This window comes from Callospermophilus lateralis, chromosome 7 (assembly GCF_048772815.1).
Source record: "Callospermophilus lateralis isolate mCalLat2 chromosome 7, mCalLat2.hap1, whole genome shotgun sequence".
Lineage (NCBI taxonomy): Eukaryota > Metazoa > Chordata > Mammalia > Rodentia > Sciuridae > Callospermophilus > Callospermophilus lateralis.
This window is the reverse complement of record NC_135311.1, coordinates 103,903,709-103,919,629: the sequence shown is the minus strand read 5'-3', so window position 1 is coordinate 103,919,629 and position 15,921 is coordinate 103,903,709. Positions and strand designations below refer to the sequence as shown.

The following is a 15,921-nucleotide window of genomic DNA, read 5'->3' as shown; positions in this document are numbered from 1 at the left end:
GAGAAATGCCTGTGAGCCATTGGAATTCAGGAAATGCCCTTGAACCTTCAAATGCAAAACAGGGATTGCTGAGCAGCCTAGCTCAAATCATTAGCCCTGCCTTGACCCACACCCTTGACTCATGCCCTTGCCTGAAAATAGTTGTGAGGGCCAGGGCAATGTACAAGTGCTCAAAACTTAACTTTGCCCTGGCTCCTCCTCTAGTTTAGTCCCTAGCAACTGCCTCTTTGCATACCAGCCACATGTACACAGCTTTTCCTCTCAGTCAACATCTTCCACCAGAGTAATAGTTAAAAACTGATGAATCTACATTGATGCATAATCACTGAGTCAATAGTTTATATTTGGATTAGATGAAGTTTTTACTCCTGAAGTTTTCATAGAATTTTTAGTTACTAATTATTTATATTTAATAGTTTTTTAGATATATCCATATTATTTGTGGATTAGGTCATAATTAAAATTGCATGTTGTTATAATTTATTGACATACTGTATCTGTCTGTTTTCTGTTGCATTATAATAATACAATAACCACAGGTGGGTAAGTTTCATGAAAAGAGATTTGCTTTGTCTCACAGTTCTAGAGATCTAATATCAAGGAGCAGCATCTAGTGATGATTTGAATCCTGAGAAAGTGAGGGGCATTCACCTGGCCAGAGATAGGCACATGTATATGTCTCTTTTGGTTTTTCTTCCTCTTTTTCTTCTTTCTTTCTTTCTTTTTTTTTTTTTTTTTTTTTTTTTTTTATATATGTTATGGGGATTTGAACCCAGGGGTACTTAACCACTCGCCACATCCCAAGTCCTTTTTTGTATTTTATTTAGAGACAGTTTCATTAAGTTGCTTAGGGCCTCATTAAGTTGCTAAGGTTGGCTTTGAACTCAGGATCCTCCTGCCTTAGCCTCCTGAGCTTCTGGAATCTCTCCCTCTATTTTTTTTTTTTTTTTTTTTTTGAGAGAGAGAATTTTATTATTCATTTCTTAGTTCTCGGCGGACACAACATCTTTGTTTGTATGTGGTGCTGAGAATCGAACCCGGGCCGCACGCATGCCAGGCGAGCGCGCTACCGCTTGAGCCACATCCCCAGACCTCTCCCTCTATTTTTAAAGCTAACCCAGTCACAGCATCACCTTACTAATGACCCTGTTCACCTCACAAAGGCCCCACCTCTAAACATCATTGTTACATTAAGTTTCTACCCTCTTAACACCTCACAGTGGTGATTAAATTTTAAATGAAACCTTGGAGGGGGCACTCAAACCTTATTCAAACCATAGCACCCACATAGCTAAGTTTCTTGTTTGGAGAAGGGACATTAAATTGTGTCATGTCTGTCTTTATGTATTTCTAAGTCTGTTTTGGAGGATTTTATTCTATGGCTTCAGAGAGTGACAACCAGAACTATTTGCAAGAGTGCAGTAAACACTCATATACTCTTTACGGTATTTACCAGCTATTATCATTTTGCTACATTTACCACCACAAACACACACACACACACACACACTTTTCTTTTTTTTTAAATATCTTTATTTTATTTGTTTAATTTTTATGTGGTGCTGAGGATGGAACCCAGGACCTCACATTTGCTAGGCAAGTGCTCTACCACTGAACCACAACCCCAGCCCCACACTTTTCTTTTTTTTGGATGAACAATTTGAAGATTAGTTGTACTTCACTACTTGATCCTTTCAGTTTGTATCTCTTAAGAACAAGTCATTTTCCTACATAATCACAACACAATGATCATATGAGGAGGAAATTTATTCTATAATTCTACTTTCTTTTATATAATCCATATTCATATTTTCCCAGTTGTCTCATTAATATTCTGTATAGCTTTTATTTATACATACTTATACATGCACAGACACAAAAATATTTAAATACCTTTATTTTTAAAAATCAGAATCCCATTAAGGATTACAGTTGCATTAAGTTGTCTTTTTCAATTGCTTTTCTTTAATCTTGAACAGTTCCCTACTTTTTTTTTGTCTTTCATTACCATTATTACTTTTAAAGCGTTGGGCCATATTTTGCATAATGTCCTCAATTTGTCTTTGTCTGATTTTTTTTCATGATTAGTTTCAGATTAAACATTTTTGCAAAGGATAATAGTACTACAAAAGGTGTGTTCATTTCTTAGTGGATCATATCAAGAAGTATCAGTTTGATAATTGGTTAAGAGTTTGTAATTAATAAATAATATGAAGGGTAATATGAGACTGTGATATTCTGTTCCCTGACAATTTTTAGCCAATGATTTTACTGTACTTTGACAATTCTTATCTGAATCAGTTATGAACACGGAACTTATATGGTGACTTTCCTTTTTTCTGTTAGATTTCTTTACATCTCTTTGTGCAGTAGGTTCTTAAAACATTTTTTTAATGTGCCCTATATGTCTTCATTCTAGTTCCTTTGCTTTGCCATATAATTTTTTTCCACATTTTTATTGGTGCATTATAGTTGTCATAATAGTGGGATTTGTTGTTACTTACTTGTGCATGCACACAATATAACAATATTATTTGGCCAATATCCCTCCCCAGCACTTCCCTCCTCCCACTCTATGGTTTCTTTCCTCTATTCTACTAATCTCTCTTTGCTTTTTATGCCATTACCCTCTACACCTTTTTTTTTTTTTCCTTTTTCCCTCTCTAGCTTCTATATATGAGAGGAAACATATGACCCTTCACCTTTTGAGTTTGGCTTATTTCACTTAACACAGCGGTGTCAAGTTCCATCCATTTTCCTGCAAAAGACTCAATGAAATTGAGTCTATAATTTGGCTATTATGAATTGTATTGCTATAAACATAGGTATGCATGTATCCTTACAGTATTATGACATTAATTTTTTAGGATAAATAACAAGCAGTATATAGCTGAGTCATACGGTTCCATGTAAAACATAAGTATGAATGAATACAGAAACTCTAGAGAATGAATGCTACAGGGTAACAAGGTCTGGCTCAATATAAAAGGAACTAAACCAAGTTAATTATTCTGTTTCTGTGCTCTCATATTATTCAACACTTTTTTAGTATTTATTTGGTAATTTGAGGAAAAACAAATGGTATAAGGCCAGACTGGAATATATTTTTATCATTTTTCAAAAAATATATTTTTTAGCTATAAATGGACACAATACCTTTATTTTATTTGTTTATTTTTTTTTATTTTTATTTTTTTAAATCTTTTTTTTAGAGAGAAATAGAGAGAGAGAGAGAGAGAGAATTTTTAATATTTATTTTTTAGTCTTCGGCGGACATAACATCCTTGTTTGTATGTGGTGCCGAGGATCGAACCCGGGCCGCACGCATGTCAGGCAAGCGCGCTACCGCTTGAGCCACATCCCCAGCCCCTTATTTGTTTATTTTTAATGTGGAACCGGGGATCAAACTCAGTGCCTCACACATACTAGTCAAGTGCTCTACCACTGAGCCACAACCCCAGCCCCTATTTTTCTCATTCTTATGGCTTAGTAGAGTACTTAATATTTAATAGGTGCTTAATAAATGGAGTAAATTCCTTTTCATAAAAGATATTTAAGTAGATGCCAGATGACAACTTCTTTTGATATTAAAGGATAGATTTATGCATCATTAAATAACAGATTGGAATAGATTGCTGTATTTCCAGCACTAGGCCTTTAAATCAGTTATAATGGCTTGTAAATAGAATTTTCCAAATATTATATAATGCCATACTGGCCACACTGAAAAATATTTTAGCAAAAAAATCACTATAATCTTATAGTCCTAAACTATAGATAATATAGACAAAAGTGTGGCAAGACATGAGCATATTTAAAAAAATAGTTTTAGAATCTTTTCAGATCTAAAATATAGCAAAGTGCTTAAAGAACATTAACCTTTAGGAGACAACTTGATGAATTTACATATATCTATGTAACCATCACCCAGGGGAAGATACAGAATCTTTCTATCACCCAGAAGTTACCCTCATGCACTTTTCTGTCAATACCTGCTATCCTTTCTCCAAGGTAACCATTTTTCTGACTTCTATCACCATAAATTATTCTTGCCTGTTCTTGAATTTCATATAAATGAAAACATAAATGTTTTGTGTTTAACTTTGTAAGCTCAACCTAAAATTTATGAGATTTATTCATGTTGTTCTTGCACCAGAAATTAATTTTTTTATTACTAAGTAGAATTCCATTGTGTGTGTGTGTGTGTGTGTATGTATATATATAATTTTTCTATTCCCGTTAGTGGACATTTGGATTATTTTTAGGGTTTTTGCTATTATGAATAAAGCTGCTGTGAATATTATAGTATATTGAGCTGTTTTTCAAAAAGTTTTTTTTTCCAAAAAGTTTAAAGTTTAAATATTTACTTAAATTCCCATTTGTATTCTTAACTATATTCTACCAAAGTCTCAGGCTGCCTTTAATGCTCACTTTGCTGATTTGCTTTTCCTAGGCAGACATTTCTTTATTTTCTGGGAGTATTACTCAGGTTGGAAGTCCTGTTGGAAGTGCAATGAACCTTATTCCTGAAGATGGCCTTCCTCCCATTCTCATCTCCACTGGTGTAAAAGGAGGTATGTGGACTTACATATTTAAATAGGTATAGTTATATATACCAAATATTGTCTTCTGGTTAAGGGAAGGAGATGGAGTTTAAGTGATTACTATCCTTCTCCTATACAACCAAAAAAGTGTACCTACCCCAATGCCATGAAAACAGTTGTTGCTATTACTAATTATTTGAGTAGATGTTTTGTTTTTATATTATAATGTCATTTTCATTCATTGGAAGGATATAATATTAATTGTAATATAAAGATAGTCTATTAGAAGTTTTTCCTTTATATTTCAAAGCCACATAGTACTCTGAAGAGTTATTTGTAGTTCTAGAATTGGCTCTCTCAGGTACAGTCAGGATATTAGTTTAACTTTTTGTTTTGAAGTATAATACATTCAGAAAAATACATGTGAATAAATGTGATGAGGACTTAACTTAAATAAGAGGTTTATTATTAAAAAAGTACTTTCAGCATGTGTGAGGCCCTGGATTTGATCCTCAGCATTGCCCCCCCCCCAAAAAAAAAGAAAAAAACAACTTTATATACACACATGTAATATGTGTGAATATGTTTTATGCATATTATATATGCATATTTTTTAGAGAGTTCTGATAAAAGGTAAAATTGTTTGGTCAAAATAATGCTTAACTTTATATGAAAGTATATTGTCGATATATCCAAATCAGCATCTAGCCAGTAAATTTTCAGGAGGTTTATTAATCATGTCTTTTCCCTTTTATTTGGTTTTCAGTTTTTTACCTAATGTCCCTGACACCAGGCTTTCAGGTTTGCTTGCTTGCTTTTTTTTTTTTTTTTTTTTTTGTAGTAATGGGGATTGAACCCAGGGGTGTTTTACCACTAAATTACATCTACAGCCTTTTTGTTTTATTTGGAGACAGGGTCTTGCCAAGTCACTGAAGCTGACTTGGAACTTGTGATGCCTCAGCTTCCAGAGTCTTGGGGATTATAGGCATGTGCTACCACACTCAGCTTAGAACATTTATTATGTGATGTTGTTGTGATAATTGGAAATTTTAGTTAAATAAAGAGGTTATCTTTAGATGTGGCACAAATCTTTTAGGATAACCTGAACTGGATTACTTTTCATAGTGAAAAAAGACACTTGGTTCTTGGACAGCAGGTACAAACCAGGACCTGTTCTCACCTATATATAAATCAAATGTTTGTCTCTTTCATGTGAATAATCAGCCCATTCTCCATCAGATTTCTTTCTCAATCTATCCCTTTAACCAAATTATTACAATGTTTTCTCTCCTTACAGACTATGCTGTGGAAGAGAAACCATCACAGATTTCAGTAATGCAGCAATTGGAGGATGGTGGCCCTGATCCACTTGTATTTGTTTTAAATGCAAATTTATTGTCAATGGTTAAAATTGTAAATTGTAAGTTAGAAATTTATTTTTTTTAATTAAAATGAGTTACTTTACAGACTCATAACTAGTAAATAAAACTTTCAAATTCATTACTTACAAGGATTTTTATATAGAGCCTACATTTTACTGAAAACAAAATTCTGAAAAAGTTGGTTTATATAAAGTCATATAAACTGAAACTCTTGCCTTTAATCATGGAGTGAGATAGGTGACTTCTCTCTGGAGGAAAGTCAACAAATCTTGTACTCAGATTAAGTTAAGTTCTTGAGATAGATATATTAAGTCATAATTCACCACCAGAATAACTGGAAGTGAAATAAATTATCCAAGAGCGCCAAAAAATTTACATTGTAGGTTTTAATCCCAGAAACCTTAATCATGTCACATAATCTTATTTAGGAAAAGTATTAGTTAACTAATAAGTAGTAAATACATCACAAATGATGATTCAGAAGAAATTTCTCAGTTCTTAGTGCTAGATTCATGAGCATCAGAATAAGAAAGAAAATAGTAACTTAAAATCTTGATTTTTTTCCAGTATTTGAAAAAAGAGAATGAATTTATCCTGGATGAGACAGTTTTGGAGGAAGGAGGAAGCTCTGGGGAACAGTCCTTTAGTACTGTATACTAATTTTAAGTTGACCTTAGAAACAAGAAGCACCTATATATACCACTACCTTAGGGGTTCTACATTGATGAAATGTAGGTTTCTGGCTTACTTGATCACACCTTTGAATATTTGGCCAGTTATTAATGCTTTCTGCCTTTCCTTCCAGGATCAGATTTATAATAATCTGCTTGAAATTTCCATTTATTGTATATAGTTTCTTTTTTTTTTATAGGTTAGGCTTATAAATTAGCTAACCTGAAATTCCTGCAATGTATACCTTTTTAATATAGTTGGATTGGGCACATCCTGTTTAGATACATAAACTAATAATTTTCAAAGTGAAAAAAATGGATCTTTAATTAGTTTTGATATGCATGGTGGTATTCATAATTTTATTTGGATTCTTTTCATGTCCTTTGGGGATCCTATTGTGTTAGGGTACAAAGGATTGAATACTATTTTTGAATATATATATATATAGCTTCTACTGTTTTGAAGTCTTCATAGCCTCGAAGTGAAAACATGGAAGAAAGTAGTCTAGAAAAGTCATCCTTTTCAATACTTTTTATAGCACAAAGCCAAGTAAAGCCATGTTGCTGTTTATCTATAACTGTCCCCATGAAAGGACTGTAATTAAAGTAGCTAATATCTTTTAACAGATTAAATTTAACAAATAGACATAAATTATACATTTTTAGGTCACAACCTAAAACCTAAGCTATAATATTGGCTTTTATTATTGATTCTTATATAAATAATTATTTCCTTTGATAAAGTGTTTTTTTTTAAAAAAATAAAGGTATAGGACTATATCCTTTATATGGTATATTTTAGTTTTATTATTAATAGAACATTGTTTCTTTTACTAATTATGCCTTTTAGTAGTAGGATTTAAAAGTTTAAGTGTTGAGAAAAGAACCAGAGGTATTGGCATGTTTTAATTTCTACAATTGTTCTTTGGCTTAGTGCAATGACCGAGTTTGAATTATACAAACTCAGTATGACCTATTTTATTCTTTGCTATATTGTATCATAGATTTCTGTTTATCTCTTTTTAGAATAGGATTGAGGAGAATGTCTTTATTTTTATATTTTTATTTCATCTGTAGATGTAAACCGGAAATGCTGGTGTTTCACAACCAAGGGAATGCATGCAGTGGGTCAGTCTGAGATAGTCATCCTTCTACAGTGTCTACCAGATGAAAAGTGTTTGCCAAAGGACATCTTTAATCATTTTGTGCAACTTTATCGGGATGCTCTGGCAGGTGGGAATGCTTTATGACTTTGCACCCTTAGTAAATGATAAAAAATTTTGGACTTAGATAAAAAATAATAGTATTAGATTTAAAAACATGGTATAAAATATTAAAAAGGGCAGGGGATATGGCTCAGTGGTTAAGTGCCCTGGGTTTAATCTCTGGTACCCCCCCCCATCCTGCAAAAGAACAGTATAGAGTTAATTCTCCAGGCTATATTATACCTTGAGGCAGAATGTAATTCCAGAAATGACCTGAGACTTTTACTTTTCTCTTCAATTTGAATATTTTCACATGTAAAGTCTTTAAATAAAGTAAAAGTAATTATATGTTCATGTGGGGGGGGGGTTGTTTTTTTGTACCAGGGATTGAATTTAGGGTTTTTTTTACCACTGAGCTATATCCTTGGCCTTTTCTGATTTTTCAGGCTGGCCTCAAACTTGTGATCCCTGTGCTTGGCTCATGTAGCTTTTGAGAGGGCAACAGATACCAAGGCATGGGAGGTTCATGAATGACATAAGTGTCTTGTTCAAGAACTCATCCTTTGTTCTGGAGGCAGTGAGGAACCATTGAAGGAATTTAAGAAAATGAGTGACATAATCTGATTTATATTTTAGAGAGATGACTATAGAAGCAATACAAAAAATGGATCAAAGTCTGTGAGTCTGGTGATAGTTAAAAAGCATATATAGTATACTCATGTACTAGGATACTGCTCAAAAATAAAAAACTAACATACTGCTGGTATATGCCACAAAATGGATGAATTTCAGAGACATTATACCAGGGCGTAATGTCTCCATTTGCTTGTTCCATATAAATGGATGACTCCATTTATAGATGACTCCATTTATATGGAACAAGCAAAATGAATTCTATGGTAATAGCAATCACACCAGTGGTTGCCTGAACTGTGGTGGGGTACAGGTGTTGGAATTGACCACAGAGCAGTCAGGGAACTTTCCTGTTCGATGTTCTATGTCTGATTGGGGTAGTGGTTACATAGGTGTTTACATTTATTTAAACTCATGGAACTATATACTTAAAATCTGTATGTGGAAGGGGTTGTATATAAATCACACTCAAAATTGTTTTTTTTAAAAAGCTATGTTAGGAATTAAGGGAGAAATTATAGAACTTAATTTAAGTAATGGCAGTGGGAATAAAGAGTATTGGAGAGAGATGTGTAAGGCATCGATGCTTCAATTCAATAAGATTTACTAACTGAGTACAAGGAGCTAGAGTCAAGATTAGCTCCAGATTTCTGTCTTCGGCACATGAGTAAGTTGGTCTTCTTTGTTGAGATGGTGAATGGAACAGGAACACATGTGGCAGAGGAGAAAAAGATAAGTTCTTAGTTCAGTTTGTTGCATTTGATGATGTCAGGTGAAATATGTAAATGGAAGATATATGGATATTGATATAGAAGATTGATCTAGGCTACTATACAAATTTGGAAGATGCAGCTTTCATGTGATAGTTGAAATAAATGTTGTGTATGAGATAGGCCAATGTGGAGAAATTAGGGCTGTGAGTGGAGTCCTGAGAGATACCTGTAAGGAAAGGATGTGACTTATGATATGAATTAGTTATGCATTTATGGATGAATATTATGCATTTTTGAGACATAATAATTGTAAATTTTTATGGGGTATGGTATAATAATTATATATATATATATATATATATATATATATATATATATATATATGTGTGTGTGTGTGTGTATATATATATATATATAGTGTGTATGTGTGTGTTTGTGTGTGTATATGTGTGTGTGTGTGTGTGTGTGTGTAATATGTATCAAATCAGGGTAATAATAAGTACTTGCATCTCCAAAGACATTAATCATTCTATATGTTGGGACCTTTTATACTCTGCTAGTTAATTTAAAATATATCATAGATTGTTGTAACCAGAAGTTAACCCTATTGTGCTATAGAAAATCAGAACTAATTTGTCCTATCTTACTGTGCTTTCATGCCCTTTATCTAACTTCTTTCCTCCCTCACAATCCCTGCCAGTTTCAGCCTCTAGTGACTACTATTTTACTCCATTCTTCTATTAGATCCATTTTTGGTTTCTGCAGATGAGTAAGAACATGTGGTATTTGTTTTTCTGTGTCTGGCTTATTTAATTTAACATAATAACCTCCAGTTTTATCCATGTTTCTATAATAAATGCCATATTTTCCTTATCTTACCTTTTTTTTTTGGTACTAGAGATCGAACCCAAGGCACTTTATCACTGAGCTACATCCCCAACCCTTTTTATATTTTGAGAGAGGGTCTCATTAGTTTCTTAGGGCCTCACTAAGTTGCTAAGGCTTGTCTTGAACTGGCAATCTGGCTTCAGCCTCTTGAGTCACTGGGATTACATGTGTATGCCACTGAGCACCATTTATCTTTTGATAGCCTCCTTGGTTGATTCTGTTTCTTGGCTATTGTGAATAGTGCTACAGTAAACAGGGGAGTGCAAATATCTCTTTGATAGTATTATTTAATTTCCTTTGGATTTATATACAGTAGTGGAGTTGAGGATCACATTGTAGTTCTGTTTTTTTTTTTAATACCTTTATTGATTTATTTTTATGTGGTGCTTAGGATCAAACCCAGGGCCTCGCACATGCTAGGTGAGCGCTCTACCGCTGAGCCACAACCCCAGCCCCCTGTTTTATTTTTGTAACGACTTTTCATACTGTGTTCCATATGACTGTATACTAATTTACATTCCCACCAACAGTGTGAGTTTCTCTTTCTCTTTATCCTCACCATTTGTTGTTATTGACTTTGATGATAGCCATTCTAACTGGGGTAAGATTATGTTTCATTGTGGTTTTTATTTGCATTTCCCTGATGATTACTGATATTGAACATTGTTTTCATATACTTATTGGCTATTTGAATGTCTTCTTTTGAGAAATATCTTTCGCACTCTGTAGCCCATTTTTAAATTAGCTCATTTGGGTTTTTTTTTGGCATTAAAGTTCTTGAGTTCCTGATTTAGGAAAGTGTCCAGATACATTAGTAGAGTTCATTTTGAACTACTAAAATATGAAAAAAATTTTTTTAATATCTTTATTTTATTTTTATGAGATACTGAGGATCGAACCCAGTGCCTCGTGCATGCTAGGAGATCACTCTACCACTGAGCCACAACTCATCCCCTAAAATATGAAAATTTTTATGAGAAAAATTACTTGGAAGTGATTGTAAAATAACAACAGTTTGAGATCAGACTATAATATATCCAAGTCATCTTAAGAAATTTTCCATAATGTAGGATGAGGCATGTACATATATATGTATGACTATGTAAATAATATTTCAAAGCATACATGAGGTATAAGAGTCTCTCCTTGTACAGGAATTATTTCACAGATCATCAAATATCAGGGCTAGAAAGTATCTTAGATCATTTAGTATAAACTCTTTTTTTCCTATAGATGAGGAAAACGAAACCTAGATGTGTTAACATCTTGACTAAATCACAGGCCTAGTTGGTGGCAAAGTTAGGACTATAAAGCTGCCAGAAACAGTGTTCTTTTTATTATTTCAATTGCCTTTGTGCATGTATTAATAGTATATAAGTTTTATAAAGTCAGGTGTGCATAACATCTGTGATATATGCATGTTTTATTAAGAATCCTGTGTTTAGATAATCAGAGTAGTTTGATATCCTATGTTTCAGTATAATTTTTTATAAGGTGAAACATATTTTAGGTGTTCTAAAATGATCCCAGTTCATTATTCAATTGACAAATTGTATCAAATTTCTCCTGAGTGTGGAAGCCTTGAATACTCTTACTAATTTAATGGCTACTGTGCTCTAGAAATTAAGAGATGCCTCAAAAAGACTTAAAAGGTCCTAGAATGAGCTTTCTTTATAATTTCCTATGAATTAAAAAATCTAAATTCTATGTATTTAATAATAATATATATGAATATTAAAATGTGTATATTTATACTTGCTTAGTGTCATATATAGTTGTTCATGCTTTCTGTATGAGACAAAAAATAGTTGCTTGTGAGAGATTGCATTCTGAGAGTTTCATAATGCCCCTGGATATTTTAGTGCCATGGGAGATTGTAGATTCTACTTTGTTTCTCCCCATATCACCTCCTTTCCTCTGTGTTTTGTACGTGTGTATGTGTATGTTATTGTTTTGGTTTTGCACACAAATATTCAGAACATTGATTTGAATGAAATGAGATTAGTATGTACCATTTATTTTTTCTAGAGTTAATCTCTTTTTCCCCTCTCATTCAAAATATTTTTTTGACTTCATGTTTCCTTTTGAATAAACCCCTATATTTCCAGTCTCATTTCCCACTAGTTGTTTCCTCATGCTTATTACATTGTAGCCAAACTAAACATTTCTTGTTTTTTATAAACTCTGGTAGATTTTTACTTTCTTATCCATAATTATAGTATTCCTTTACCATACAATTGCCTTACACCCAACTATCTGAATCCTGTTTGTTTTCTTAGGTCTCAAAGTACACTTCTCTAAAAATGATGAGCCTCCCCGATGGAAGCAACTTCTTCTTCTTCTAAATTCCTTTAATACTGTATTTTTAAAAATTGGTCTATCTAGGGTTTGATTGTTTATCCTCCCCAAAACTCATGTCGAAGTTCAATTACCATTGTAATAGTATAGAGAGATAGACTCTTTAAAAGGTATGATTATGGGTGGGATTGGTACCTTTATAAAAGTTTGTCCCCTCTTGTTGTCTCCAGTTCCTTCTACCTTATACCATAGGATGATGCTGGAATGGAAGCTCCAGAAATTAAGAGATTCCAGTAATGTTGACTGTCTGCTGAGAATAACCACTGGCTGCTGAGAGAGCCAGGCTAAAAGATAGCCTCTGTACTTGCAACCAGCAAGGCCAAAGGGACAGGGCTGCCCAAGCCCTATAGAGAGAATGTATCATCACCATGTGTCCTAGATGGCATACAAGGAGTTACAGGACCTGTTTGACCAGCTGGGTTTTGGTCTTATTTTGGTTCTACCCTTCTTTCTGTGCCCCTATTCCTCCCTTTTGGAATGGGAATGTTTACTTTATGCCTTTGTATATTGAATGTATGTAACTTGCTTTTAGTTTTTACAGAAACTCAAAGCCAAGAGTTTGCCTTGAGTCTAAGAGGAGACTCTGGACTTAGAATTTTGGGCAGTGTTGGAACTGTTAAGGCTATTGGACTCTTAGAGATGGATTACATGCATTTTTCATTGTGGGATGGACATGAACTTTTGGAGCTTAGGGCAGAATGTTATGGTTTGGATATGAGGTGTTCCCCAAAAGCTCTTGTGTTAATGCAAGAATGTTCAGGAGTGAAAAGACTAGAATGTTAGAGCTGTGACGTAATCATTCTATCCTAGTTTGAATGGACAAATCTGCTGGTACTTGTAGGCAAATGGGGCATAACTTGAGGAGGTATGTAGGGGGGTGTGCCCTTGAAAGGCTTTTCGTTCCTACGGCTCCTTTCCTCCACTCCCTCTGTTTCCTGGATGCCACAAGGTAAGCAACTTTCCTCTGCCATGCCTTTTGGCCATGATGTTCTGCTTCTCCTGGAGTGCAGCACAAGGGAGTCATCTGTGGACTCCCACCTCTGAAATCATGAGCTCCAACTAAGCTTTTCTTTCTATAAGTTATTCTTGTCAAGTATTTTGGTTCCAACAGTGAAAAGCTAACATACACACTCTTTTGTTATTTGTTTGTTTATTTTTGCTTTTCATTGTATCTCATTGTGATTTTAATTTGAATTGCCCTACTGACCAATGATATTGAGCAACTTTTCATTTATTTATTTATCATCTTATATTAGTCACGTCATTGTGTTTTATCATGGTGATGAAATACAGGCTACTTAAGAATGAAACAAGGTTTGTTTAGCTCACCGTGTTGGAGCATGAGGCCCACATGGGCTCAGTTTTGATGAGGGCACTGTGACAGATAGCAAAGATGGTGGTAGGAGCCAGTATCAGCAATTGGTCACATCTTTAGTCAAGAAACAGAGAGTGCTGGGTGGGACTTGGTCCTTTTATGACAACCCTCTCAGAGAACTACCTTCATCTTTCTGAGGTCAGGACCTCCAGTGATCATAAAGATTCCATGCCAGCTCTAAGTACTTCCACCCTAGGAACCAACCTCCCAATAGATGGACTCTTGGGGGACACAAAAACTATGTCCATATCCAAATCATAACACCATCTATATCTCTTCTTTTGCCCATATAAAAACTAAATTGTTTTCTTAAGTCTTGTATTTAAATTTTGGATACAACTCCTATATCATATGCTGTTTTTTAAAATATATTTTTAGTTGTAGATGGGCACAATATCTTTATTTTATTTATTTATTTTTATGTGGTGCTGAGAAAACAAACTAGTTTTTTGTTGTTTTCTTGTTTTTTGTACTTAATAAATTTTGGATACAACTCCTATGTCATATACTGCTTTTAAAAATATATTTTTAGTTGTAGATGGACACAATATCTTTATTTTATTTTATTTATTTTTATGTAGTGCCTCACATGAGGCAGGCAAGTGCTCTACCACTAAGCCACAACACCAGCCCTCATATACTGTTTTGCAAATATTGTTTTTCTATGCCATGGCTTGTCTTTTCATTTTCCTGTTTTTCATAGAGCAGAATTCTGAATCTTGACAAGGTCCAGTGTATCAGTCTTTCTTCTATGGTGTAACTTTAGTTTTCTGTTTTTCTTTTGTGGCATTGGGGATTGAACCCAGAGCACTTTACCATTAACCTATATCCCCAGTCCTTTTTGTTTTTGAGATAGTCTTGCTAAGTTACTTTGGGCCTAATCAAGTTGCTGAACTGGCCTTGAAACTGCTAACTTCTCCCCTCAGCCTCCTGAGTCATTGGGATTATAGGCATGTACCAACACGCTCAGCTATACTTAGTTTTCTAAGAATGTTTGCCTTAACCTAAAGTCCTAGCATTTTCTTTTATATTATTTTCTATAAGTTTTTAGATCTGTGATCCATTTTGAATTAAACTTTTTGTTTTTTTAAATTAAGTCCTGGAGATGGAATCCAGAGCTATATGGGTGCTAGGTAAGCACTCTTCCACTAAGCTATATCCCCAACCCTTGAGTTAATTTTTGTGTAATAAATGAGATAAAGCTTTAAGTTCTTTTTTTTTTTTAACTGTCTATCTAGTTGTTCCAGCATCATTTGTTAAAAAGACTATGTTCTTCACTATTGAATTACCTTGAAACTGTTTCTGAATATTAATTGATCTTATATGAATCAGTCTGTTTTGGGACTCTGTTCTATTCCATTGGTCTAGTGTCTGCCACATACATGATTTTGTTTTTTATTTTTACTGCTGAGGACTCAAAGTATACTTTTAATGTGATAATACATTTTGTTGTTTCTTTGGAAAATCCTTGGTTATTGAATCTTTGATATTACTTCTCTTTTATCCTTCCACTGTCTTCCTTTGGAACTCCTTTTAATATTGGAGCCTCTGAAATCAGCCATCCATATCTAACTGCTCTTTTGTATAACTTGACTCTTTGCCCTTCTCTACTGATCCTGAAGTATATCCTTCAGTTCTGTATGCCTTAGCCTAAATTAACCAATTTTAATGTTTCTCTTCAAAAAAGCTATTAATTCAGGAGAATATTGATTTATATTTACATGAGCTTGATAAGATTTACAGTTGTTAATTTTCAACTTTGAGATTTAATTTTAGAATAAAGCAAGAAGAGAATTTTAATTATAAACATAGACTATGTATGTTCTCAACCTTGCAAGTTAAATTCTTTTATATTTGAATACTGCTTTTTGTTCCTTCTCAACCATTTGCAGTTCTACATTTGCAGACATGTTTATCTTCCCTCAGCTATTCCTGAGACATTACTAGATTTAATCCCGGGAAATTGAGAGCACATTTATGTAGCACAATGACACAGTGATAGGTGTGAAAACACAACTGAAGCTGCCTTAAACCTTTTGGTGGGCTTCCCACTGCAAGTTAGAAGAAACTCCAATTCCTTGTGGTCCAATATGATCTAGCCCCTAAAGATTTCTGACATTATCTAATACTACCCCTTAATTTGCTTTAGCTA

At 33.8% G+C, this 15,921-nt stretch overlaps 1 protein-coding gene across 1 annotated transcript in view; it reads left to right on the top strand.

The window, feature by feature from the left end:
• Positions 1-15,921, top strand: part of Zfyve9 (zinc finger FYVE-type containing 9) — a 193,515-nt gene that overhangs the window by 125,207 nt on the left and 52,387 nt on the right. The window contains exons 8-10 of the mRNA XM_076860361.2: positions 4,454-4,574; positions 5,842-5,964; positions 7,675-7,830. Of these exons, the coding sequence (XP_076716476.2) occupies positions 4,454-4,574; positions 5,842-5,964; positions 7,675-7,830 (400 nt within the window). The remainder of the gene's footprint in view (positions 1-4,453; positions 4,575-5,841; positions 5,965-7,674; positions 7,831-15,921) is intronic.